This window comes from Salvelinus sp. IW2-2015, linkage group LG15 (genome assembly GCF_002910315.2).
Source record: "Salvelinus sp. IW2-2015 linkage group LG15, ASM291031v2, whole genome shotgun sequence".
NCBI lineage: Eukaryota > Metazoa > Chordata > Actinopteri > Salmoniformes > Salmonidae > Salvelinus > Salvelinus sp. IW2-2015.
In genome coordinates, this window is record NC_036855.1 from 24,113,939 (window position 1) to 24,140,105 (window position 26,167).

The 26,167-nt window shown below is 44.9% G+C and overlaps 1 protein-coding gene across 5 annotated transcripts in view; it reads left to right on the forward strand.

Annotated features, from left to right (window-relative positions):
- Positions 1-26,167, forward strand: part of LOC111973985 (membrane-associated phosphatidylinositol transfer protein 2) — a 74,675-nt gene that overhangs the window by 39,915 nt on the left and 8,593 nt on the right. For 4 of the 5 annotated variants that reach the window (XM_024001465.2, XM_024001468.2, XM_024001466.2 and 1 more), the window contains exons 2-14: positions 8,663-8,879; positions 13,435-13,649; positions 14,517-14,638; positions 15,300-15,533; positions 15,792-16,130; positions 17,111-17,206; positions 20,156-20,260; positions 20,404-20,468; positions 23,222-23,466; positions 23,562-23,751; positions 25,027-25,146; positions 25,399-25,613; positions 25,860-26,035. In XM_024001465.2, coding sequence (XP_023857233.1) covers positions 8,802-8,879; positions 13,435-13,649; positions 14,517-14,638; positions 15,300-15,533; positions 15,792-16,130; positions 17,111-17,206; positions 20,156-20,260; positions 20,404-20,468; positions 23,222-23,466; positions 23,562-23,751; positions 25,027-25,146; positions 25,399-25,613; positions 25,860-26,035 — 2,200 coding nt within the window. In that variant the 5' untranslated portion in view covers positions 8,663-8,801. Of the gene's footprint in view, positions 1-8,662; positions 8,880-13,434; positions 13,650-14,277; positions 14,435-14,516; positions 14,639-15,299; positions 15,534-15,791; positions 16,131-17,110; positions 17,207-20,155; positions 20,261-20,403; positions 20,469-23,221; positions 23,467-23,561; positions 23,752-25,026; positions 25,147-25,398; positions 25,614-25,859; positions 26,036-26,167 lie in introns of those variants that run through there. The other variant, XM_024001467.2, reaches the window with a different exon arrangement.

Genomic DNA, 26,167 nt, shown 5'->3' on the forward strand with positions numbered 1-26,167 from the left:
ATGGTATGCCTTCTCCCTAAATGCTGCCCGCTCTGAGGCACCTCTCATCTTACTCACACAGCTCTCCATCAAGTGATTGGGTCTTTCTCACAAGCACTAACCTATGCCAATCTACTATCCCCCATAGTACAAAAGTTGACCTATTCTGTGCAAGAAATAAATATTCCAAACATAGTCTGAGACAGTTGTGGGATGCGATAGATCCCAAATTATTACAACCACAAGCATAAAAAAAAGTTTAAAAGCAATGAGGCTTAGCTTTTAAATGTTGGTAAACTATTATGCTATTTTTTTTACATTATAAGCGCAGCAATGCTCACATGGCAGTAGGCTTTAAGCGCAAATGTTCCATTAGCGGGAAAACAGCATTATCAAAAGTGACCACAAATGCCATTATACATGTAATTATTTTATTATAAAGGTGCATTTTTATGGTGAAAACTATCTTTCCCAAACTTGAAGCTCACGCTCAGTATGCCAGTTAGGCTATACACTCGTCGTAAAGCAGATGAATGTGCTTCATTTAAGAAGTTATTTGGCTACTTTAGTTCTGATACAAACCTTTTATCAAACATATAGGCCTATGGGCTAGGCTACATGAGGTGTGCGACTATGATTACAAAAAGTCACAAACAAAAGGCATTGTTTCTTGCATGTTTCTTGCATGGGCATCATTCACAAGTGATGATATATAATTCACAAGTGATAGGCTAATATTGTCACCCATCAGACTATTCTTGATTTAATATTGTCTTTACATATACTAAATAATATATGTGTGAAATTTGTATTTATTTAGGATGGACCATTATCATGCACCTGTCCCGAAATAAGGGCAGGGGGGAAAATACATCTCATCTCTGCACTTAAATAGTGAATGGAGGATGCTTTTCCTGTGGTTCATTTTCATGCCATTTAGGTAGACTATACTCCTGTTGTTAAGATAAGCAATGTGCTTAATATTAGGAAAGTTGAGAAATAAATATACACTGCTCAAAAAAATAAAGGGAACACTTGCCAAAACATTGTAACTCCAAGTCAATCACACTTCTGTGAAATCAAACTGTCCACTTAGGAAGCAACACGATTGACAATAATTTCACATGCTGTTGTGCAAATGAATAGACAACAGGTGGAAATTATAGGCAATTAGCAAGACACCCCCAATAAAGGAGTGGTTCTGCAGGTGGTGACCACAGACCACTTCTCAGTCCTATGCTTCCTGGCTGATGTTTTGGTCACTTTTGAATGCTGGCGGTTCTTTCACTCTAGTGGTAGCATGAGACGGAGTCTACAACCCACACAAGTGGCTCAGGTAGTGCAGCTCATCCAGGATGGCACATCAATGCGAGCTGTGACAAGAAGGTTTGCTGTGTCTGTCAGCGTAGTGTCCAGAGCATGGAGGCGCTACCAGGAGAACAGGCCAGTACATCAGGAGACGTGGAGGAGGCCGTAGGAGGGCAACAAACCCAGCAGCAGGACCGCTACCTCCGCCTTTGTGCAAGGAGGAGCAGGAGGAGCACTGCCAGAGCCCTGCAAAATGACCTCCAGCAGGCCACAAATGTGCATGTGTCTGCTCAAACGGTCAGAAACAGACTCATGAGGGTGGTATTGAGGGCCCGACTCCACAGGTGGGGGTTGTGCTTACAGCCCAACACCGTGTAGGACGTTTGGCATTGCAGAGAACACCAAGATTGGCAAATTCGCCACTGGCGCCTGTGCTCTTCACAGATGAAGAGCAGGTTCACACTGAGCACATGTGACAGAGTCTGGAGACGCCGTGGAGAACGTTCTGCTGCCTGCACATTCTCCAGCATGACCGGTTTGGCGGTGGGTCAGTGATGGTGTGGGGTGGCATTTCTTTGGGGGGCCGCACAGCCCTCCATGTGCTCGCCAGAGGTAGCCTGACTGCCATTAGGTACCGAGATGAGATCCTCAGACCCCTTGTGAGACCATATGCTGGTGCGGTTGGCCTGGGTTCCTCCTATGCAAGACAATGCTAGACCTTCATGTGGCTGGAGTGTCAGCAGTTCCTGCAAGAGGAAGGCATTGATGCTATGGACTGCCGCCGTTCCCAGACCTGAATCCAATTGAGCACATGGGACATCATGTCTCGCCTCCATCCACCAACGCCACGTTGCACCACAGACTGCCAAGAGTTGCGGATGCTTTAGTCAGGTCTGGAGGAGATCCCTCAGCGAGACCCCGCCACCTCATCAGGAGCATGCCCAGGCGTTGTAGGGAGGTCATACAGGCACGTGGAGGCCAACACCACTACTGAGCCTCATTTTGACTTGTTTTAAGGACATTACATCAAGTTGGATCAGCCTGTAGTGTGGTTTTCCACTTTATTTTTGAGTGTGACTCCAAATCCAGACCTCCATGGGTTGATAAATTTGATTTCCATTGATAATTTTTGTGTGATTTTGTTGTCAGCCATTCAACTATGTAAAGAAAAAAGTATTTAATAAGAATATTTCATTCATTCAGATCTAGGATGTGTTATTTTAGTGTTCCCTTTATTTTTTTGAGCAGTGTAGTAGGCCTAGCCTATAGAAAGCTGATGGGATTCTCCTCTTTTTAATAGAGGCCATCACTCTGTTTTCTCACACAGTTGCATAGCCTATAGAAATGTTGCGCAACATGAGCTGATGGGCTCTCAGGAAGTGTTTGATTAGATTTTTGATTACATTTGCTTTGATGTTAGAGTGATTAGAGGGACAAGAGAGGGCTGAGTACCAGGCAGTTAGCAAGTTTGGTAGGCTACTAATGACCATCAGCAGCATCAGAGCATGGAGAAGCCTAATTACTGTGACTAAAAAGTAACGTGGAATTTGACTGTCTTCATGACTCTTGACTGCCGGTTTGGCGGTAATACGGTCACCGCAACAGCCCTACTCCGGTCTCTCTCCAGCCTGTCTGTTTAATGCACAGAAAGGTTTTAGAGGAGTTTGACCTTACTGGTGTGTTAGTTCGTGAGTGTGTCTTTTGCAGGAGGCTCTGAAAGTTGGGTAGAGACTGAGAGAGCGCCATAAATAGATTATCGAAAGAGACATTGACAGAGGGAGAAGATGGGAAGGGAGCAGAAGAGTAACTGTGATAGAGGAGAGGCTTCCCTCTCCCCCATCTCTGAGTGGTGAARCGAGAGGCTCATGAGTCTTATATGTTGATGGCTGTGTGGCAGACAGTGAGGCGGGCTGGGCCATATTCGCAAGCGTCAGCACAATCCCTTTCTGCAGCGKCATCATTGCTGCCCACAGGCTCCCGTCAGGTCTCCCTGGACAGAGCGACGCCGTGACAGTGCACCGGCGTGTCGGAATCTCTCTATCCATCTCTCTTTCTCTCATACACTCATACACTCATCACTCACTCACTCACTTTTTCTGACTCCAGAGGTCTGTAGGGACAAGGACACAGGGGCCTTTCTCTCCTCTGTCTTGACTGCTGAACAGTCAGCAGTGTGTTTTTGAGCATGGCAGAATACTGTATGTTTCTGTCAGTGTGCGTGTTACAGTATTCAAGACTGCATTAGCATCTGTGGGTGTAAGAGGGTGTGTTTCATAAAATAGCACTAGAGAAGTAGGCCTAAATTTGTCCATTTGGGTGGTGATGCAATTACTTAGGCTGCAGTCCAAACATATTATTTTTACCCCCTCAGCCCTTGCCCATCCACTTTCCCTTGGGGGAATCCCCATCAAAACCGGATGCAGTTTGATTGCCATCTTAAGTGGAGGTCCAATTTACTAACGTTGCCCCCTCAGCCCTCGATTTAGCCCGAGGGAGCGAGTGAACAACTTTGGTCACTTGCGGGGTTAATATGACCCACAGTTCAAATATGACCCACAAACTGTAGTCACATGTCAAACTCTGGTGGCTGCGAAGTGTCAAATTTTATAAAAAAGAATGCATTTTCGGCATGTCAGGAAAAAGTATGAAGCTAGCTTGCTAAAAAAATGTATATATACATTGATTTTAGTGTTGGAAAATTGGCTTAGTCTCATAGTGAGGAGACTATAAAACGTTGCTAGATTCATTGGAATAAATTACCAAACTATAAAACTAGCTAGCCAGCTATGGGTAACTGTATCTATCTACCTGACATGAGTGATAGCTAGATATGTTAGCTTACTAGGTAACATTACATTAATAGCTTTAGGTTGGTTGTTTTTAAGGTCACTTCAAGGACGTTGCCTCTCCGATCATCACTCTCCCTAGCTTGGGCAAGGGACATTTAAGGTACACTCGGATGTGACGATGTAAAACGTAATTCAAGGGCTGAGGGTTTAGAGCCGAGGGCTGTCTACTTTGAGTTTAAAACGCAGCCTAATCTTTCACACACTCTCTCTGTGTAGATTTCCCCCTGTTCCACTTCCCCTAGATAACATCTAAACAGTGTCTGCCTTATTCTGCCTCTAAACAGCAGGAAACAGATTGTACAGTCAACTTTCCTGCCAGTTCTTGACTATGGTGACATCATTTACCAGAATACAGCAGCCACGAATCTTCAACCTCTGGATGCCGTCTACCATAGTGCCCTTTGCTTTATCACAGGGGACAGTTTTAATGAGCATCACTGCATCCTGTATCAAAAGGTTGGCTGGTACTCATTAAAGTCCCATAGATCCCTTCACTGTTACATTTTTGTTTACAAAGTTCTACTACACAAGCTTCTGACTTACCTAACTTTGTTGTTGAAGTATGAAAACATGAGTTACCAAACCTGTTCAACTCTTGAGGTTCCTTGGGTCTGGACTGCATTGGGTAAGTCCGCCTTCAGTTTTAATGACCCCAATTGTTGGAATAACCTGCAGAACTCCCTGCGTCTTGATTCCCTGGTGCCACTAGGGCAATTTAGAGTCTAATTTTGAATTTGTTAAATGAGAATACATTTGTTTTGATCAAATATCAAAATGTATTGTGTTGAAATTGTAGTTTTTAGAAATTGTAACCTGTAGTTTTTTTATTATTGGAATGTTCGTGTTGAATTTGCCCCATTTTGAAAATTAGACCTGGTCTCAATGAGCTACCCTGATTAAAAAATAAATATATATAAAATAAATATTTTTACCAGTATGCACCCTCCCTTGCTATAGGCTATTTAATTAATTATCTTAAACAAATGCTCTCACAACCCCAATCATTATCCCGGCTTGTGCCTGAATTGAATCAGTCCTGCTGCTGCTGTGTTGACCGACATTGATCGCAATGGACCGTTTCATCATTATGAGTTTGACTATAAGAGCACTAGAGCATGGAGTTATGAAAATCGATTTCACAATTTTTGTTTCCACATCAATGCTCAATATTACAAAGCTGCAGGGATTAGATCATGTGTTTTGGCACAGTGGAACCAGGCTAAAGGGTGATTGAAAGGTAGTGTTGGGCAATTCCACAGTAACGGAATTGCGCTGAAACTTTTTGTTTTTATGAGCGCTTATGTCCGCTTTTGCACTTAGATTTTTCACTTTAAAACTTAATGCCAAACAAATAACATTACTTTGAAAGTTTTGGAAGAAGAACTGTGCAGATGCAAAGTTTGGTAACAGAATTTAGGTAAAATCTCCTTCAGTGTGTGACCACGTTTTCCAAAAAACTGTTAAATATCTGCTAAGATTAAAAGATGTCTGTAGAAGGAATGGGGTTTCGGCTATGACATGTSACCTTGACTTAGAGAAAATATATTTTGGTTATTAAACTACCTTAAGTGAAGTGGATTGACACCCAGAATTGTGGTAACAGAATTTCATCATAGGTCTCTGATCTGTACTACASAAAAATGTATAATTATGTATATGAATGTCATTCTCTTCGGTGACGTATCCTATATAGGTACACAAAGGTATACAGTGCCTTCGGGAAGTATTCTGACCCGTTGACCTTTTCCATATTTTGTTATGTTACAGCCTTATTCTAAAATGGATTAAATAAAACAATTTCCTCAGCAATCTACACACAATACCCCATAATGACAAAGCAAAAACTGGTTATTAGAAATTTTAGAGACCTGAAAATAGCTGTGCAGCAACACTCCCCATTCAACCTGACAGAGCTTTAAAGGACTGCAGAGAAGAAGGGGAGAAACTCCCTAAATACAGGTGTGCAACGCTTGTAGTGTCATACCCAAGAAGACTCAAGGCTGTAATCGCTGCCAAAGGTGTTTCAACAAAGTACTGAGTAAAGGGTCTGAATACTTATGTAAATGTAATATTTCAGTTTTTTTTTWAATATATAAATTAGCAAATATTTCAAAAAAATACATTTTTTGCTTTGCATTGTTGAAATTGAAATTAAAGCCGGGGTGGAACGTGCCAAAAAACGACTTTGGATGTTGAAATCAAGGCCAGATGTTTTCTAAGATTCCTTTTTGAGCCGTTTGACCAGAAATCAAAGCCTTTGCTTGTTCCTTAACATTAAGGATAGAAAATGGTGAAAAATGTATGTATGCCTTATCTTCAAAAATATAGATACTCTTAGCTTTTATTTGACACCAGATTTGACATGCTCCTATGGTTCACATGTTGGTGCTATGGGTCCTTTTACATTGAAATGACCTGTTCAGCTTCAGGCGTGTCAGCATGATGAGTGGTGGTCTGTATTCGATTCTCTATCTACAGTAACGTTATCTCTTCTCCAAACAACGTGGGCATGTCCTTCTGCACCCCCCCGGGCTCCCTCCTGTGCCCCTGCCTCCTCTGTAGCCCTCTCTAGCCTACTTTTATCTCCAGTGTTTCCCAGGAGAGTGGTTATTTTAAGCGGAGCACGATGTTCCRCTCTGCTTTTGTGGATGTGTCGTCCCATCTAGAGCAGGCCGCTGTGTGGAGAATAGAAAGAAATAGCGGAGGAGGAAGAGATTTAAAAACTGCACAACTCCACCGCCCTCCCACACTGTTAGCCAGTGTTGCCTGCCTCTCAATCACTGTTAAGTGTTGATGTAGAAGTGTTTATGTCGACCTGGATGGGTCCCCTCCATGTCCTCTGTATTCTAGTGGTGCGTCACTCACCTTTTAACGGGTTAAGTGGAGGGAGGAAGGGGGGGGGGGAGCTCTCGACAGGTCAAGGACCTGAGCGTGGCAGGCGGCGTCACTAGGAGCCTCTCTCAAAGCCAGCCTTTGTTCAGTGGATGAGTGACGCAGTGGGAATATTAGCGTGATTAGATGGAATGGCTGAGAGCCAGAGAGGACCACAGTTGCTGCTATTGGGGGGATTGCTATGGTTATGCAATGCTGGGGTAATCACTAGTGGATGACCGTGGGCTGCCAGTGTCAGGCCTGCACTCTGCTCTGTGCTCTGCTCTCTCTCTCTCCCTAGGTTAGGTTTCAGGAGAATAGGGAAAAGGGATTGGATCAGTGGAAACAATCTAAGGCAGTGAATACAGATCCTGGAGACTAACTGGAGGGTATGATAATACATGATAATGGTATGATAATACAGATCAGTGATTGCATTACATAGACAATTTAGTTACAATTCAGTTGGATTATTGACACATGGTTGGCAGTGAGGACCTGGAATGAGGAAGTGTGTTTTGACCAGAGCTCAGTGTTCTGTTTCTGTGTAGTCATCAGGTGTTGTTCTGCCCTATTGGTCCAGGTAGATACAGTACACTCTGTCTCAGTCTCCGGTCATATTGTTAAAAATTAACATTATGATATGCATAATTCCACATAGTAATGACTGTTAAGCAGCATACATGCATAAGGGGCTCTGAGGAAGTTTTGCAATGCCCCCCACCCCCAGCGGGTGTAATCCTTCTTATGCTGAATGAGCCTCCTATGTGATCGAGCAACAGGTCTGGGAGAGTGGCTGGCTCTTGGCATGTGGTGCTGAGGTGACTGTTGCTGTGGCGTTTAGAGGCTTGGCTGTTCTCCACACTCTGGTMCTGTGTGGCGTTCAGGTGCGTGCCCCCGCCCTCTGGCTCTGGGCTGGGGTATATAAGAACTGAGCCCAGGGTTGGGGGGGCTTTCCTGGGATCTGAGACGTGCAGAAGGACCACTGTTGGATGGAGTGGAGTTTATAATCTCCCTCAAAAAGGAGCTGTGGATCTGAGCGAACGACACCGGAGACTCCATCTTTCCATTCATCCATTTCTGTCTATCTGGGTGTGAGCCAGTTGAGAATGACATTTTATGTACTTAGTTGTGAAAATAGAGGTATTTCACTGCCTAAGGCAAAGGACTGTTTTTGAATACAGGAAAGTTTTGGTTAGGATTTAGAATTTTTGTTCTTTGCAGCCACACTGTTGTAGCCTTGAGGCATGCGGAATGGTTTTGTTATTTGTGGATTAATTCTGTGGAATCTGCTTTAAGAACGTTCCTAGGCCGTGGATTTCATTTTCTTTGTGTTTTAAGAGGTCTGTTTTTCAAGACCCACTGCTGGCTAACTTTACCCACTCTATGACCAACTACCACCTAGAAGCTGTTGATTTTATATTTGAGTAATTTAGCAGACGCTCTTATCCAGGGATAAGCAGACGCTCTTATCCAGACAGTAGTGAGTGCTTACGTTTTCATACTTTTTCGTACTGGTCCCCCGTGGGAATTGAACCCACAACCCTGGCGTTGCAAGCGCCATGCTCTACCAACTGAGCCACACGGGACAAGATCATCAGTTGCTGTTAACTGTTCATCTATGTTACCATTTATGTCTCTCCTTTCATCCACAGGCATCACCGATGAGGACGCCAGCAGTGAATTGACGAGCCACACATAAAGTCCCCCAGTCCCTCCCACCTCCAGCCCCCCTCCCCTCCCTCTGTCCCTCCCCCCTCCTTCTGACCCCTCTCCCCCCACCCCAGACTCACCATGCTGATCAAGGAGTATCGGATCCCAATGCCAATGAGCGTGGACGAGTACCGCATCGCCCAGCTCTACATGATCCAGGTGTGTGGACTTGTACTAGACATGTTTTAATTGGACTTTATCAGAGGAAGGGCTTTGACACTAGCAGGAAGTCAGGCTGATCAGTTATTTCTAACGAATGGGGTTGAGCTCCAGAGCCATTGATTCTGGGCCAGTGCCGTAAGCACATTGTAAACCTCAGCAAAGTGAACAGAGAGGTAAGCCACATGGATGGGTTGTTAACAATCTGAGGCAGGCAGGAAAGGGATGGAGGAGGGATGGAGGAGGGATGGCGTCAAATTGTCCGTTTGGATCAGTGACCCATAGTTACGTGTCCCCCTGACCTCAGCCTTCTCTGTGCTGCCTCGCTCTCTCGCTGGTGTGAAGTTTCCGTGACCATGGTAACCATGACATCAGCAGCGTGCCGGCAGTCAGGTTTTGTTCGAGAGAGAGTTGGAGAGAGTAAGGCGTGAGAGAGAAGAAACAGTGGGGGGAAAACAGGGGAAAAGTAGGAGAGAGATACAGAGGGGGAGAGAAGAGTGAAGAAACGGAGAGAAAAATATTTTGGAGAGAGTAGAAGGCAGTGTGGATACCCTGTCTTCATTAGTGTATGTTGCTAGGACAACCCCAGGCAGCATGCTGGTCCCTGACTCATCCCCAGTGTAAGCATAGTGGCTCAAGCCTGCCTGGGCCTCTCAGTTCAATTTAAACTCTTCTCTGTACTGTATGAGTATCGTCACTCCAGCCGGCCAGACTCCTCCTGACTCCATGTTCCACACTGCTGTCTCTCATTTATCTTCATACCTAATCACGCTGCCTCCTTAATTGATAGTTAATTGTGAGTTCATTATTGCGACTTAAATTTACAAAGATATCACAAATGCAGGGTGTAAGTGAAATTAAGTCGGCACTCTCTCTCGCTCTCTTCCTCCCCCCTCCCGTGTTTAATCACAACCCATCATTTTGCTCTTTCAGAAAAGTGAGAACCTTCTCAGCAGGAATTATGTCTCCCTGATTTGATACCATATGGCATGTACCAGGATATAATGCTGTCCTCCAGTCAATACAGCCAGCCATGTAGTTGTGAGGAAGCTGAACAGAAAGTAGAGCTGAGCGATTTAACCAACATTTCGGTTATTTTTCATTTTTTAAACAACTAATTGACTGATGTCGGTTAAATTATTTGAATTCAATTATTTATTTTTCTTCTGTGAGCTCAATGTGCACACTGGGCTGCAGTTTCTGTAGAGATAAATCCGATCATGCCCGAACTGTGCGATGTAGTAGGGAGCTGTAGTTTCCAACAGGCCAATGTTCTACATAGTTTAGCACAGAAAACGTGATCATTAACTACTATGACCATAATCCATAATCTGCGGCTACATGTCCGGCCTATGTTTATTTTACGCTTGCTACATAAGAGGCAGAAGAATGCGAGATCAAGAGGGGATACGTAGAGAGCAGTTGCTTTGCAAGGTATTGGTATTCAGCAGTCAAAATAGTAGGCTTTATTTACTTTGAAGAACTACTAAAATAGTGATTTTTGTCAGACAGCAGCTCTATGGAGATGAGATGATGACTTGGAATGAAATAATAAAGTTATCAAATACAACAAATACAATATTTTATCAAGGTAGGCCTTCAGTAACATGAATAACTGATGGTTAATAAGTGATAACCAGTCATGGGCAGTCATTACCATCAGGGGACTTTTTAGAATTGTTTTATTCTGTGTTACAGCATTCAACCCACGTAATGCATAGTGCATTTAATGTAAAAATAATTATAATAATACTGAAACTTACATCAAAAAGCACAAATCACTCTGYACCAACAGATAGTTTAATGACAGACTGTCCTCTATATTTAGTCCTTCCTGAATAGCTTCATATAATGTAGCTTCCTTCCTTCCTGAATGTAATTCTTCCTTACATACTCTTTCTGTTTGGGTTTAACTCCTGGAAGCCTGTCAAAACCATGAGGAAAGACACTGAAATAGCAATGAATTACCCCTGCCTGCATTCCCTTCCTCTTCCTTTTGCTTTGTTTCAGTTTTGTTAGAGACCCTTTATGGTTGACACACAGATCCAACCAGAACATTAGGCCTATTTCCACTTGGCACTGACGTCTGTTCAAMGTCTAGTTTTTACATTTGGTTGAACTGTCAACTAATGTGAATTCAACGTCAAATCAACTAAARGATTCACCGTGTCATTGGATTAAGGTAAAAGGTTGGGTGAAAAAAAGACAATTCCCTTATGCAAGTCCAATCAGTTTTCCATGTTGATTCAACGCCATCATATTGAACGTTTCAGTTGAAATGATGTAGAACCCATGTTGATTCAACCTGTTTCTGGTTAATGGGTTCCTTCAGCTTTACATTTCAATTTGAGTCATTTAGCAGACGCTCTTATCCAGAGCAACTTACAGGAGCAATTAGGGTTAGGTGCCTTGCTCAAGGGCACATCGACAGATTTYTCACCTATTCGGCTTCGAACCAGCTCCCTTTCGGTTACTGGCCSAGCGCTCTTAACCGTTAGGCTACCTGGCAGATTTTTTTATCTTCCTGATGGTTTCTTGTGAGATGCAGAGCACCAAGAGCCAACCTCTAGCAGGAGAGCAGGATTGATACTGGCCAGTGGCACACAGGCTCGCAGGCCACAGGCACCTGTCAGCAGGCTAATGAAGTGCCTTGCAAGTGTGTGTGGGTGTATAACACTACAGTATGTCCGTTTGTGTAAGCGTCTGGCTGTGGGCGTGTGTGTGTGCAGCTGTGCGTACATTGGCCTATACTGTATGCTTTGCGGAGTGTTTTTGAGCTTCTGCTTGTTTGTGTGTGTGTGTGTGTGTGTGTGTGTGTGTGTGTGTGTGTGCACTGAGTGTACAAAACATTATGAACACCTTCCTAATATTGAGTTGCACCCCCTGTTGCCCTCAGAACAGCCTCAATTCGTCAGGGTGTGGACTCTACAAGGTGCTGAAAGCGTTCCACAGGGATGTTGACTCCAATGCTTACCTCAGTTGGCTGGATGTCCTTTGGGTGGTGGGCCAGACTTGATACCCATGGAAACCCTGTTCAAAGGCACCTCAATCTTTTGTCTTGCCCAGTCRCCCTCTGAATGGCACACATACATAATCGTTGTCTAAATTGTCTCAACGCTTAAAAATCCTTCTTTAATCTGTCTCCTCCCCTTCATCTACACTGATTGAAGTGGATTTAAGAAGTGACATCAATAAAGGATCATAGCTTTCACCTGGATTCACCTGGTTAGTCTGTCATGGAAAGAGCAGTTGTTCAGTCAGTGTCTGTGGTGCTGTGTCTGTGGTGCTGTGTCTGTGGTGCTGTGTCTGTGGTGCTGTGTCTGTGGTGCTGTGTCTGKGGTGCTGTGTCTGTGGTGCTGTGTCTGCGGTGCTGTGTCTGCGGTGCTGTGTCTGCGGTGCTGTGTCTGCGGTGCTGTGTCTGCGGAGCTGTGTCTGCGGAGCTGTGTCTGGCTGTTGAGAGCAGGGTGGGTGGCTAATGAACGACCTGTCAGAGGTAATGAGGGCCGGAGGGCTGGACACCTCACACACCATCTCATCTCCCCACCACACCACTGATTTACTGCCTGCGCTCCTTCACTATCCTGCTCTCCTTCACTACCCTGGTCTCCTTCACTACCCTGCTCTCCTTCACTATCCTGCTCTCCTTCTCCATGCCGGAAATGCTGTCTGTAATTAGTCAAGTACATGTATCAGAGTTTCAAAGTGAAGAATAGAAGTGGCTCAGGCATTACATTTACATGTTGACTCTATTATTAACTCAGACTCTCTGGAAATGTTGTACTGTAGTCCTTGCCCTTTGCTCCCAAGTTTTCAGCGTCCTCAGCACTTGGACTCTGTTACCTAGTGTACCTTTAGCACTCCTGTTTCCCTCATTTTTACATCATGAAGCCTCTCCCTGGTGGATCTCACTGCGTTCTGTTTGAACAGTAAAGTCATCCAACCATTTAGTCCCCTATGACGTCTCCTTTCAGCCCCCCACTCTCCCCCCCCTTTCTGTGGTGTACCTGGAATGTAAATATGGGAAAGGTGTTTTTCACTGAGCTGGCTGGGTAACTCTCCTGAGTAAGCAGTGTAGGTCATACCTGGATGCAATGGTTATTGTCCACACATGAGTCATGACATGGTGTGTTTACAACTGTCAGCTGTCTGGAACTTTACCAGCAGGGTAGAGTTTGTTCAAACATTAGTTTTATGGCAGAAAACCTTTGTGTCGTCTATGGAACAAGTGAAATAACAGACCTGGTGCTTTCTAGACCTACTAGAAACAGCCTTGAGCCTAATGGAATCAGGTACTCAAGCAACATCATGTCTTGGTGATTCACTGATTTTGTTGATGCTAAATGACCACGTCATCTGTGTTTTAGATTCATAAAAACAACATTTGTAGCAGTTGAATTGTTTTGGGTTTAGGGGGATGCCACACTTGACTTGTTGTCTTTCCAGCAGTGTGCTTCTCCTGACCTCCCTTGTTTAACCTCATTTCAGTCCTCAGTTGACCTTTGACCTATGCTTCCTCACCTAACCCTACACTGAAAATCTATTCTGATCTGAACAGAAAAAGAGCCGGGATGAGACCTGTGGCGAGGGCAGCGGAGTAGAGATCTTGGAGAACAAGCCGTACGATGACGGCCCAGGGGGAATCGGACAGTACACCCACAAGGTTTACCACATCGGCATGCACATCCCCAGCTGGTTCCGCTCCATCCTGCCCAAGGCAGCGCTCCGGGTGGAGGAGGAGTCCTGGAACGCCTACCCCTACACCCGCACAAGGTGTGAGACTACTGCCACCTACAGGAGTACCACCCTTACACCCCCACGCACACAGGCGTACCACCCTTACACCCCACACAGAGAAGTACTACCCTTATACCCCTATACAGTCAGGGCGCCTCCCCCACTTCCACAGGAAAAGCTTAACATGTTGAGACGGCAACCCCTTCAGTATAGTATGATGAGACTGTTTCCCCTAAGCTTATACTCAACGTCAAACCTTATCCATAAGGGAGTGATTGTTTATCCAATCTGTCCCTTCAGGAAAATACTGTTACTAAGAGCCAAATAAAGAGCCAAGCAAATCTCCCAGAGCAGTTGTCAGAACACTGCTGAGCATGCCAACCAAGACATGGACAGTCTTCAGGTCAGCAGCTCTGCTAGCCAGCCTGTCATTAAGAGTTGATGACCCTCCCCAGTCTTAGTGTCTGTCTGTCTGGGGCCTGGGCAGAGCCGCAGGTGTGAGGCTGCTGAAATGAGAAGCGCCCCTTGAAAACACTGTCAAGGTATTGATAGACTGGAGCCATCTGCTGACACATTTATCAAAGCAGTGACAGCTCTGCTGCAGACGACTGAGAGATGGGCAGGGCTAGCACCTCTACACCTCGCCTGGAGCCAGAAACAGAGAGAGAGTGCGGGTGAGAAAGATTGAGAGTGACAGACAGAGACAAAGACAAGCAGTAGCTAACTCTTGCCATGTAGGCATATTTTGGGCCTGCCCATCATTTAACAAAGAACCCACTCAATAACAGAGACATCAAGATGTTTCCACCAGTCATTTCCCTGTGAGTATATAGTGTGGCCAGGTCACCATATTGTGGTTATTTATTACTGTGACCTCTAAGCTTGCTGTCCTTTCTCCCCCAGGTACACCTGTCCCTTTGTTGAGAAGTTCTCCATTGACATTGAGACGTACTACAAGCCAGACACAGGGAACCAGCCAGACGTCTTCAACATGTCTCCAGTCGAGAAGAGGCTAAGGACTCTGGGTAAGAACCTGTGGTGCCAGTCTGGGACAAATAGTGGGAGATTAGAAGGACACTATAGCCTGAGACCATAGTGTTTAAATTGACAGCACTGTTAGATGGTGAAGATTTTTCCTCACAAAATGACAGACCTATGGAATTGGTCTTGTTTTAAATAGTCATGATTAGTATTGAGGGCTTCCTGACGCATGACCTCCACAAGGGTTAGAGGGAAGCTCCTGGGCTCACACAGCAGCCAGTAGAGTAGAGGCCCACTGGTGGCCGTTTGCTACCACTGCAGCTGTTTTCCTGTTGTTGGCGGCAACAGAGAGGCTGTCACGCTGCTCAGATGCTCATGGTTTGAGGGCATGCAGTGACCCAATTTACACAATTCATTGCCAGTGTTCCTGATATGTCATGAATTACATTTTTACCCTGGTTCATCGCAGCTGTGGACCGAAAAGAGAAAAGGTTTATCCTAGAAATACCAAATCCAGTGTGTACTATTAAGTGTCCTAGATTTAATTAACGTGTCAAAATAACTTGGTTGTTAAACAATTTTGTTTTGACCAACAGCCATAAACGACTGGCTATGTTATATAGGAAAATGTGGACACCCCAACAACCCACCTGCTCATATGAACATGTTATGTTTGGCACGTGTTCACATCAGACTCTCTTGCAGACCCCATTGACATTGTCAAAGATCCCATCCCCCCACATGAGTACATGCAAGAGGAGGACCCTCGGATCTACAGGTCAGACAAGACCAAGAGAGGCCCTCTGCAGGAGGACTGGATCGAGGAGTACAACAACAACCCGGGGAAGACGCCCATCATGTGTGCTTACAAACTGTGCAAGGTGGAGTTCCGCTACTGGGGCATGCAGTCCAAGATTGAGCGCTTCATCCATGATGTAGGTGCGTATGAGATGCGATTAGGCGTTGAAAGAGTACTATGAACAGTACCTTAATATATCCCTTCCCCGGTGCTGGCTATATGAGTGCTTGGTCCAAGAGAAGTAGTGTTTCCATACTACAGGCATGCTGCTGCTGACTAGTTTAGCTAGCAAACTTCAGCTGAAATCGTGTCAAGATGCTGGAGGTGGTGGCCAGGTGGGATGCATTTATGTTTTCCAGTGCTGTCTGTCTAAAACAATCTCCCCTCCCCTTCCTCAGGGCTGAGAAAGGTGATGGTGCGGGCCCACCGGCAGGCCTGGTGCTGGCAGGATGAGTGGTACGGCCTGACCATTGAGGACATCAGACAGCTGGAGCTTGAGACCCAGCTGGCCCTGGCCCAGAAGATGGCCCAGTTCAGCCAGGCAGAGGAGGCCACCGAGGCCAATGGTGCTGCTTCATCCCCAGACAAGAACCAGGAGGCCAAAGATACCATTAGCTCCTTAGAAACTGAGGTGGTCAGTGCAGGGGGCGGGGGAGACACGCTCCAAACAAAACGAGCAGGGCTCACCAAGCAGTGGTCCACCTCCTCCAGATCCTCCCGCTCATCCAAGAGAGGAGGTGAGATGTTTGAGCCCAATCATCTGTATCCGTGTGGAGATATTGGACTGTTTAACAAGCAGGTGGTGTACAGACATCATGTGTTATTGAGTACTGTCTCTGCTTTATCCAGATTTTGTTTACCTGCCTGTTCAATATACAGTCTAAGGACAAACCCCTCTCCTACAGACAGTACAACCCCCATCCCCACCTTTACGCACCAATCAGAATCCTGCCTGCCACCTGGAACCTCTCTCTCYGCCAGTCAGCCTCATTTCACCCCTTATTACCTAGGACCGGGAATTGCCAGGGACTTCACAATGCGATATTATCACGATACTTAGGTGCCGGTACGATATGTATTGCTATKTGGTACTGTGATTTTATTGCGATTCAATGTTCCAAACATATTGCTCACCATGTGTCTGCTGCAGAAGTACAAGAGAGAGCCATGAGAAAACGAGTTTTGGTGCAGGTACAGCCAGCTAGCGCAAAAATAATATTGCGTTTTTGTCAATACGTTACGATATATCGTCAAAGATAATATCCCGATATGTAACTGTATAGAATTTTTTTCCCCCATTACTACTATTATCCCCCTCTACTGCACTCTCCTGGGCTATTTATAGCAGCTGTATTGACATCACAGGCTAGAGGAGGCGGACTCTCTTCACACTGACCCTCCGCTCCACCTCTGCTGCTCCCCTCTCTGGGTTGACAGGCACAGCTGCGCTCCCTAGCCCATGAGCATCCAGCATGGGCCAGCCAGGCTTTCAAAGAGACATTTCTGTGTGCTAATTGACTGTCAGTGTGTCTGTGTTATGTTGGACTCCACTCTTCACGCCCCCTCCTGACCACTGAGCAATTGATCTGTGATTAAGTCAAGCATAACAGAGACTGTGCGTGCGTGCGCGTGCGTCAGTAGGAGTGTGCATCAGTGGGAATATGATGCAGTTGGGTCTTAAAATAACAGCAGTACGGTTTGTTCCCCTCTGTTTCAGCGAGCCCATCACGCCACAGCCTCTCTGAATGGAGGATGCAGAGCATAGCACGAGACTCCGAGGACAGCTCAGAAGAGGAGTTCTTTGATGCTCACGGTAAAACCACCATTTTGATATAGTCCTCTTAGAGTCCTAGAGTAGGTTACAGTAGACAACACTAGTAGTGTGTTCCATTCCCGTAACCCTACTGTTGCTTCCTCCTTTGACTCTGCATGCGTCTCTTCAACACAGATCAGTTCTTAAGCTACCCAGATACCCAGCATGCTTTTGGCCTGCGGTTGAAATAGGTGGGTGTAGCTCAACACTTCGGTTCATCTGCTGGGTGAGCCCAGGAGAGGACTCACCCCGGGTTTTGGCTTGTCCTGAAGAAGTGCTGAAATCATCACCCTCTACCTTCACCTGTTCCCCATTGACAAAACTATCTCACCCTGCCGTCCTACACACACACACACAACACACACCTTTACGCCCTTTACGCCCTATTGCACTTATCAGACAGTTCGTAAAGACTAAGTCTGTACTTCATAAAGCTCATCACCTCCCCACATCCACCACACATTGCCTGTTGAGTCAATCATCCCATCATGTCAATCATCCCATCATGTCAATCCACAAAATGTTATATTACCTGTATGTGTGGAAGCATGATTAACTTAGATTTGTTTATATGACATAATAAAGTAAGAAGTAATGAAATAAGAATAATAAAGCGATGCATGTTTCCTTAGCATCAGTATCATTTAAATAAATAGATACAATGTGGATTAAATCTGTATCAACTGTTGAAACTGTTCATGAGATGTCATGAAGTAACTGCATTGTAAATGTGCATTTACCTGCATGTTCAAATACATATAGCTGTATGCTTTTGGTGTTTGTGCCATTATTTATGTTCACAATGAGATGGTAGCTGTTTCTGGTGAATATATAAATTGTTGTTTCATCCCTGGATTCATCTGTTTTTCCACTAACCATCATACAGTGTGGTATGTATATACCATTAAGCACACCCCAGTATGTGGCTATCGGGAGTCTTCAACTTTTCATTGAACACCTGATTAGTAAATTTCAAATCAATTAAAATGTGGAAACTAAATGCTGAAACATAATAAAATAATACTTCACTGTAACTATTTTATTATACAAGCAACCCTACTCAAACTCTTCATGAATTAATCCCTTGATAATGAACTCTGAAAACATTGCCATAATGAGCAAGGATTTCTAGAGCAGCAGTTTGGTGGGGTTTGTAATGTAATAGGACAGTAAGTACTGACATTGGTTCCATGGAATCTTTTCCTCATTACATTTTCCTTGTGAGTAGTACAGTAGCATATCATAAGAGCTGAGAACACCCATGCCTTGTCCCTGTATGAGCCGTTCATTAAGATTACCATGATCAGATGGTGACACAATTTATAGAGATTACAAGGATGACAATAGCATACATACAGGCATATGTAATATGCATAAATATGTCTGTAATTAAATTGACAGAATCAAGTCTGATAGTAGGCATATAGCTGTAACATTCCGTCATCGTAGTGCCACAGTACTTACACTGTATCCATTCATGACCATTGCATGTCAGATCATGGAATGATTAAACCAATGTGACACATGAATGCTACTGCTCTGTAGCATCATTTGAATAAATTCACGCTGAAAAGTATTTGAGCGTACTCTGATAAATGCTCCTGCTCATGTAGCAGTTTTTATACTGCTCAGCTTCTTTACCTGGTCTGAGCTTCTCCCTGATCTGTGCAACTGAGGACCAGCAAAACATTGTTTTGGAGGTTTGAGTGGTGACCTTTCGATAAAGCAGACGTGCATAGGCTACAGGTTGTGTAATGTGATTTCACTGAAAGATCCCAGTGGCTTGGTGATTTGATTGAGGAGGCTATGCTATTCCAAAGCCACTATGGTTTCTAAAGGAACACATACAATTCAGGGTAGTAATTACTTTATCAGTATTAATATTTATCTACAATGATTGGCCACATAATATCCTATGGTAGAGATCAGGGTGTACTGTATGTTTATCTCTATCTGTACTCAGCCAGTACACGGAAGCCCATTTCACATTTGTGAACATATAAATGTCTAAAAAGTTCAGTGTTCCTTGTCACAGAATGTTTGAGAATGATCTGTGACTGGTCATCTGGGCCCAGTTTTTCAAATGTTATCTGGATTTCGCCTCTAGGGTAGGATTAAATGCATAGAAATATAATGAAAAGAACGGATGAATCATTGACTTGAATGGGGACACCCTCATTCTATTTCTATGCATTTAATCCTATCTGATAGGCAAAATCCAGATAGATAACTTTTGAAAAACAGGGCCCTAAATATCAGTGGTGTAAAGTACTTAAGTAAAAATACTTTGAAGTACTATGTTTTGGGGGGTATCTGTACTTTACTATTTATATTTTTGACAACTTTTACTTCACTACATTCCTAAAGACAATATTGTACTTTTTACTCCATACATTTCCCTGACAACCCAAAGTAGTCGTTACATTTTGAATGCTTAGCAAGACAGGAAAATTGTGAAATTCACGCACTTACCAGGAGAACACGTGGTCATCCCTACTGCCTGCCAATGTTCTGGTGGACTCACAAACACATGCATCTTTTGTAAATAATGTCTGAGTGATGGAGTGTGCCCCTGGCTATCCATACATTTTTTAAACAAGAAAATGGTGCAGTCAGCTTTGCTTTATATAAGGAATTTGAAATTATTTCTACTTTTAGTTTTGATACTTAAGTATATTTTAGCAATTACATTTACTTTTGATACTTAAGTATATTTAAAACCAAATACTTTTAAACTTTTACTCAAGTAGTACTTCACTGGGTGACTTTTACTTGAGTAACTTTCTATTAAGGTATCTTTTTACTTTTACTCAAGTATGAAAATTGGGTACTTTTTCCACCACTGCTGAATATATTGTAGATGGGATAAAATGGCACATTGACTGAACAGGTGTTATACTTGGTAATATGGACACCTGGTAAAACAAATCCTGTCCCTTCTCCCCACAGAGGACTTGTCAGATGATGAACAGATTTTCCCCAAGGAGATCGCCAAGTGGAACTCCAATGACCTCATAGACAAGATTGAGGCAGCTGACGCAGAAGACATCCCTGGTATGGAGACGAACGCTGTGTGTTGTATTATGGGAGATAGGCGAGACAGAGGAGATGGAGTTCGTGTCAGTGTCTTTTTTTACCGACAGTGTTATATTACTCTGATTCTCGACGTTAAAGTGTGTCTGTGGATGTTTCTGCAGGAGAGCTGTACAAGGATATGGCAGGGGACTATGAGAGGGCAGCCAGTGAGGAGAGACTAGATGAGGTAGGTACTTGGGAGGGTGAAGGGCTTTTCAACTGAACATTGGTATACCAACAACACCATGACAGCCAGACCCAAAATCCGTAACATGTTACGCACAGTTGAAGTCGGAAGTTTACATACACCTTAGCCAAATACATTGAAACTACATTTTTCACAATTCCTGACATTTAATCGTAGTAAAAATTCCCTGTCATAGGTCAGTTAGGATCACCACTTTTATTTTAAGAACGTGAAATCTCAGAATAATAGTAGAGTGATTTATTTCAGCTTTTATTTCTTTCATCACATTCCCAGTGGGTCAGAAGTTTACATACACTCAATTAGTATTTGGTGGCATTGCCTTTAAATTCTTTAACTTGGGTCAAACGTTTTGGGTAGCCTTCCACAAGCTTCCCACAATAAGTTGGGTGAATTTTGGCCCATTCCTCCTGACAGAGCTGGTGTAACTGAGTCAGGTTTGTAGGCCTTCTTGCTCTCACACGCTTTTTCAGTTCTGCCCACAAATGTTCTATAGGATTGAGTTCAGGGCTTTGTGATGGCCACTCCAATACCTTGACTTTGTTGTCCTTAAGCCATTTTGCCACAACTTCGAAGTATGCTTGGGGTCATTGTCCATTTGGAAGACCCATTTGCGACCAAGCTTTAACTTCCTGACTGATGTCTTGAGATGTTGCTTCAATATATCCACCTAATTTTCCAGTCCCTCCTGCACCAGTCCCTCCTGCAGCAAAGCAATCCCACAACATGATGCTGCTTCACAGTTGGGATGGTGTTCTTCGCTTGCAAGCCTCCCCCTTTTCCCTCCAAACATAACTATGGTCATTATGGCCAAACAGTTCTATTTTTGTTTCATCAGACCAGAGGACATTCCTCCAAAAAGTACGATAATTGTCCCCATGTGCAGTTGCAAACCGTAGTCTGGCTTTTTTATGGCGGTTTTGGAGCAGTGGCTTCTTCCTTGCTGAGCGACCTTTCAGGTTATGTCGATATAGGACTCATTTTACTGTGGCTATATATACTTTTGGACCTGTTTCCTCCAGCATCTTCACAAGGTCCTTTGCTGTTCTGGGATTGATTTGCACTTTTCGCACCAAAGTACGTTCATCTCTCGGAGACTGAAGGCGTCTCCTTCCTGAGTGGTATGACGTCTGTGTGGTTCCATGGTGTTTATACTTTCGTACTATTGTTTGTACAGATGAACGTGGTACCTTCAGACGTTTGGAAATTGCTCCCAAGGATGAACCAGACTTGTGGAGGTCTACAATTTTTTTTTCTGAGGTCTTGGGTGATTGCTTTTGAATTTCCCCATGATGTCAAACAAAGAGGCACTGATTTTGAAGGTCGGCCTTGAAATACATCCACGGGTACACCTCCAATTGATTCAAATTATGGCAATTAGTCTATCAGAAGCTTCTAAAGCCATGACATCATTTTCTGGAATTTTTCAAGCTGTTTAAAGGCACAGTCAACTTAGTGTATGTAAACTTCTGACCCACTGGAATTGTGATACACAGTGAATTGTAAGTGAAATAATCTGTCTGTAAACAATTATTGGAAAAATTACTTGTGTCATGCACAAAGTAGATGTCCTAACCGACTTGCCAAAACGATAGTTGTTAACAAGAAATTTGTGGAGTGGTTGAAAAACTAGTTTTAATGACTCCAACCTAAGTGTATGTAAACTTCCGACTTCAACTGTAGATGCGGTCTGGCTGAGATCATATTCAGACAAAATATTAACATTAAACATGCAGGAGGTATGAGCTAAAAGGAAACTTAAATCCCAGTCACCCAGCCACTAAAGCGCTCAAGCCTAACAGTAGGTGTTGAAGTGAATATTCTGTGTAGGGCTTTAGTGGTGGCAGTCAGAGAGAGGTCCACTCCTTCAGACTCTCTGTCCTCTTGTGTTCAGATGCGTGGCTCTGTTAGCAGCCAAGCCTATAGCTCTACCATTCCCACCATCACCGTAACCAAGCACCAGTCAGTAAGTAAACTTCCTGTCCCATTGCATTATGGGCCAGAGTAGATCCACAGACACCCTAACAGACCCAGTAGTAACCGCCCTGCTCCTGTCTTTGCCCTAGCCCACCCCCTCTACTCCTCAAACCCCCTATCCCTTATGAAATATCCTCTGAACTGTAGCCGTGCCGTGGAGTGTACTGTGTACAGCCTCTGTGAAAAATGTGAGTTTTTGAACACACAAAAACTTCACATTTACGTTTTCCCTTTTTATGTGAGTGTGGTTTTGTATTTGTATACAAATGTGTCTTTGCCCTTGGTTTTTCTTGTTGTTGTAGTGGTTGGCTAAAGTTGGAAGCGTTTGCAGTGTGACCAGCTGGGGTGWAGGTTGATCAGCGTCTCTTAATGATGCTCTGAGTGTGAAGAGGAAAGCTGCACAGGCATGCTGTTGCTTGATAGGGTGTAGTTATCACAAACTGTGTACGCTTCCTGAGTTTCATATCTGAAGGAAGTGGAAGTGCACACTGAACACACAATGAGATGTTTCGCTATATACTAAAGAGGTGTGTGCAACCACAGAGCCTTGTTATTGTCTCAGTGTGGTTTTGTGAGTAAGTCAAGAAGCATGTTGTCAGTGGTCATGATACTTTAGTAGCCAAGCCAGAAGCATGGTTCTATGGTGAATGGCTTCATTTCCCTTGTTTAACAGATCTCTCTAATGTCCCTCATCCTGCCTTTTCTCTTTACCTCCCATTCACTCCATCCATTCCCCCTCCTTTCCTCCCCCATAATAGGACCTGTCCTCCCAGCAGTGTCTGCAGCCTTCTAAGATTCATGTGCTGATCCTGGTGTTACATGGGGGCAACATCCTGGACACGGGTGGAGGGGACCAGACCAGTAAGCAAGGCGACATCAACACTATCAGCACAGCCTTTGACGCAGTGATGCGCGTGCACTATCCCACTGCGCTGGGCCGCATCGCCATCCGTCTGGTTCCCTGTCCCGCCATCTGCGCTGAGGCCTTCTCCCTGGTGACCAAGTGAGGGACACACACACACTACACAACTGTAGATATTGTGTACACAACCAACTACTATTACTAACCTTCSCCTGTGTGCGTATCCCTGGCTTCAGTCTCAGCCCATACAGTTATGATGAGAGCTGTATGTCTAGCAGTCAGGACCACATCCCCCTGGCTGCCCTGCCTCTCCTGGCCACCTCCGCCCCCCARTACCAGGAGGCTGTGGCCACCGTCATCATGAGAGCCAACCAGGTGTACAATGACTTCATCAGGTCCCTGAACGGGGCAACCTTCTCTGGCCAGGTGAGGAGCTGCTACTGGCCTGTCAGCCTCTCCGTTAATACTGGCCTGTCAGCCTCTCCGTTAATACGGGCCTGTCAGCCTCTCCGTTAATACTGGCCTGTCAGCCTCTCCGAACTTACTGGCCTGTCAGCCTCTCCGCGTTAATACGGGCCTGTCAGCCTCTCCGTTAAATACGGGCCTGTCAGCCTCTCCGTTAATACGGGCCTGTCAGGCTCTCCGTTAATACTGGCCTGTCAGCCTCTCCGTTAAACGGCCTGTCAGCCTCTCCGTTAATACGGGCCTGTCAGCCTCTCCGTTAATACGGGCCTGTCAGCCTCTCCGTTGATACGGGCCTGTCAGCCTCTCCATTAATACGGGCCTGTCAGCCTCTCCGTTAATACGGGCCTGTCAGCCTCTCCGTTATACGGGCCTGTCAGCCTCTCCGTTAATACTGGCCTGTCAGCTCTCCGTTAATACGGGCCTGTCAGCCTCTCCGTTGTACGGCTGTCAGCCTCTCCGTTAATACGGGCCTGTCAGCCTCTCCGTTAATACGCCTGTCAGCCTCTCCGTTAATACGGGCCTGTCAGCCTCTCCGTTAATACGGGCCTGTCAGCCTCTCCGTTTATAGGGCCTGTCAGCCTCCGTTAATACGGGCCTGTCAGCCTCTCCGTTGATACGGGGGGCTGTCAGCCTCTCCGTTAATACGGGCTGTCAGCCTCTCCGTTAATACGGCCTGTCAGCCTTCTCAGTTAATACGGGCCTGTCAGCCTCTCCGTTAATACGGGCCTGTCAGCCTCTCCGTTAATACGGGCCTGTCAGCCTCTCCGTTGATACGGGCCTGGCCTGCTCTTTATTTGGAGCTCTAAAATGGCAAGAGCATGTTTCCAAGTCAAAGAGGAGATTTCTTATGAAAAACATAATTTGGATTTGAATCCTTTCAGCACCAAATGAATTATGTGGGTGTTTTCTGTTTCTGAATTATGTAGGCGTTTTCTGTTTCTTTTTAGGTAAGAAAAATGACACTAGCATTCAATATTCAAATTCAACATTCAAAGTTGAATTTAGTATACATTTTTCTAACAAATTGTGAGAGRCTCACATCATTTGAGAGGCTCACATCATTTGACAGATTATTTTGACTTGTGTGCGCCTGCAAATGTGTGTTTGTGGGTGTGTTTGATTATGTGGTTATTACAGCTGATTATTTTAAAAGGGGTTGGAAGCCGTTATCTGCATCCTGTTTGATATCTAATGACCTGATCTGTTTTAGTAAATTGACCTGTGACCTCTGTGTAGGTGTGCCTGATTGGGGACTGTGTGGGAGGGATCCTGGGGTTTGACGCATTGTGCAGCAGCAACCAAACTATTGGTGACAGCCAGAACAGCAGCCGCAGGGGCAGTGTAATCAGCGTACAGGTAAGACCTAAACCTTGATGCTTATTTACTCTCTCTGTTCCTAAGCTTTACATCGTTACGCATACTCCAAATCACAGACACTCACTCACCTAGTAGCTCGAAATAAAAGTTACAACACTACTATTTCACCACCACATTTCTCCGCTGAGAAGGACACTTATCCAGCGTCCAACCTAGGTCTGGTGCCGTTTGCATGTCAGTCAAGTTCAGCATACATTCCCCAACCTCTGCCCCCCCCATCCCTCCCTGCAGGACCAGGACCTTCTCTCCCCAGGCATCATCATAAACAGTGGGCCCGGCTCTGCCTCTCCCACCCTGGAGGGCAGCCGCCACCTGAGCCTCAGCAACATCGACATCCCCCGCTCAGGAGGACCAGAYGACTCCAAGAGACAGCAGCCGCGCAAAAGGAGCGGCGACTCCACATACGAGCTGGACACCATCAAACACCACCAGGCCTTCCTAACCAGGTGTGACGGGATCTATGTTACTACAGTTACATTCCATCATTGAAGTAGCTGATGGATAATAGTTACTGTCACTGTACTGAGAAGGGTATGGCTATGCATGTGATATTGTAGAGTCATGGGTTGCTGTTATCTTTTACCTACATTGATCTCTGTCTTACTGTGTTCTGTGTTTGTGTGTATACATGTGGATGTGTATGTGCTTCCCTCCTTCTGACTCTTGCTGTTTGTCTGTTGTTGTCCCCTCAGCCTACACTCTAGTGTCCTGCGGACCGACCCGTGCTCCCGCAGGTCCAGCAGCAGCACCTTCCAGGATGCAGGCTGTCTGGGGAAGTTTGACTTTGAGGTGGCAGATTTCTTCCTCTTCGGCTCTCCTCTGGGCCTTGTCCTTGCCCTGAGGAAGACTGTCATTCCTGTGCTGGATGGTAATCCCACCTAAACAGAGGGAAAATGAATAAAGTGCTTTAAAAATGTGTTATTTTAATATGTGAACATTTTTGTGCTATGAATCGGGTAGTGAAAACCAAGGTACTGTGGGGTCTTATCTCCTTGAAACC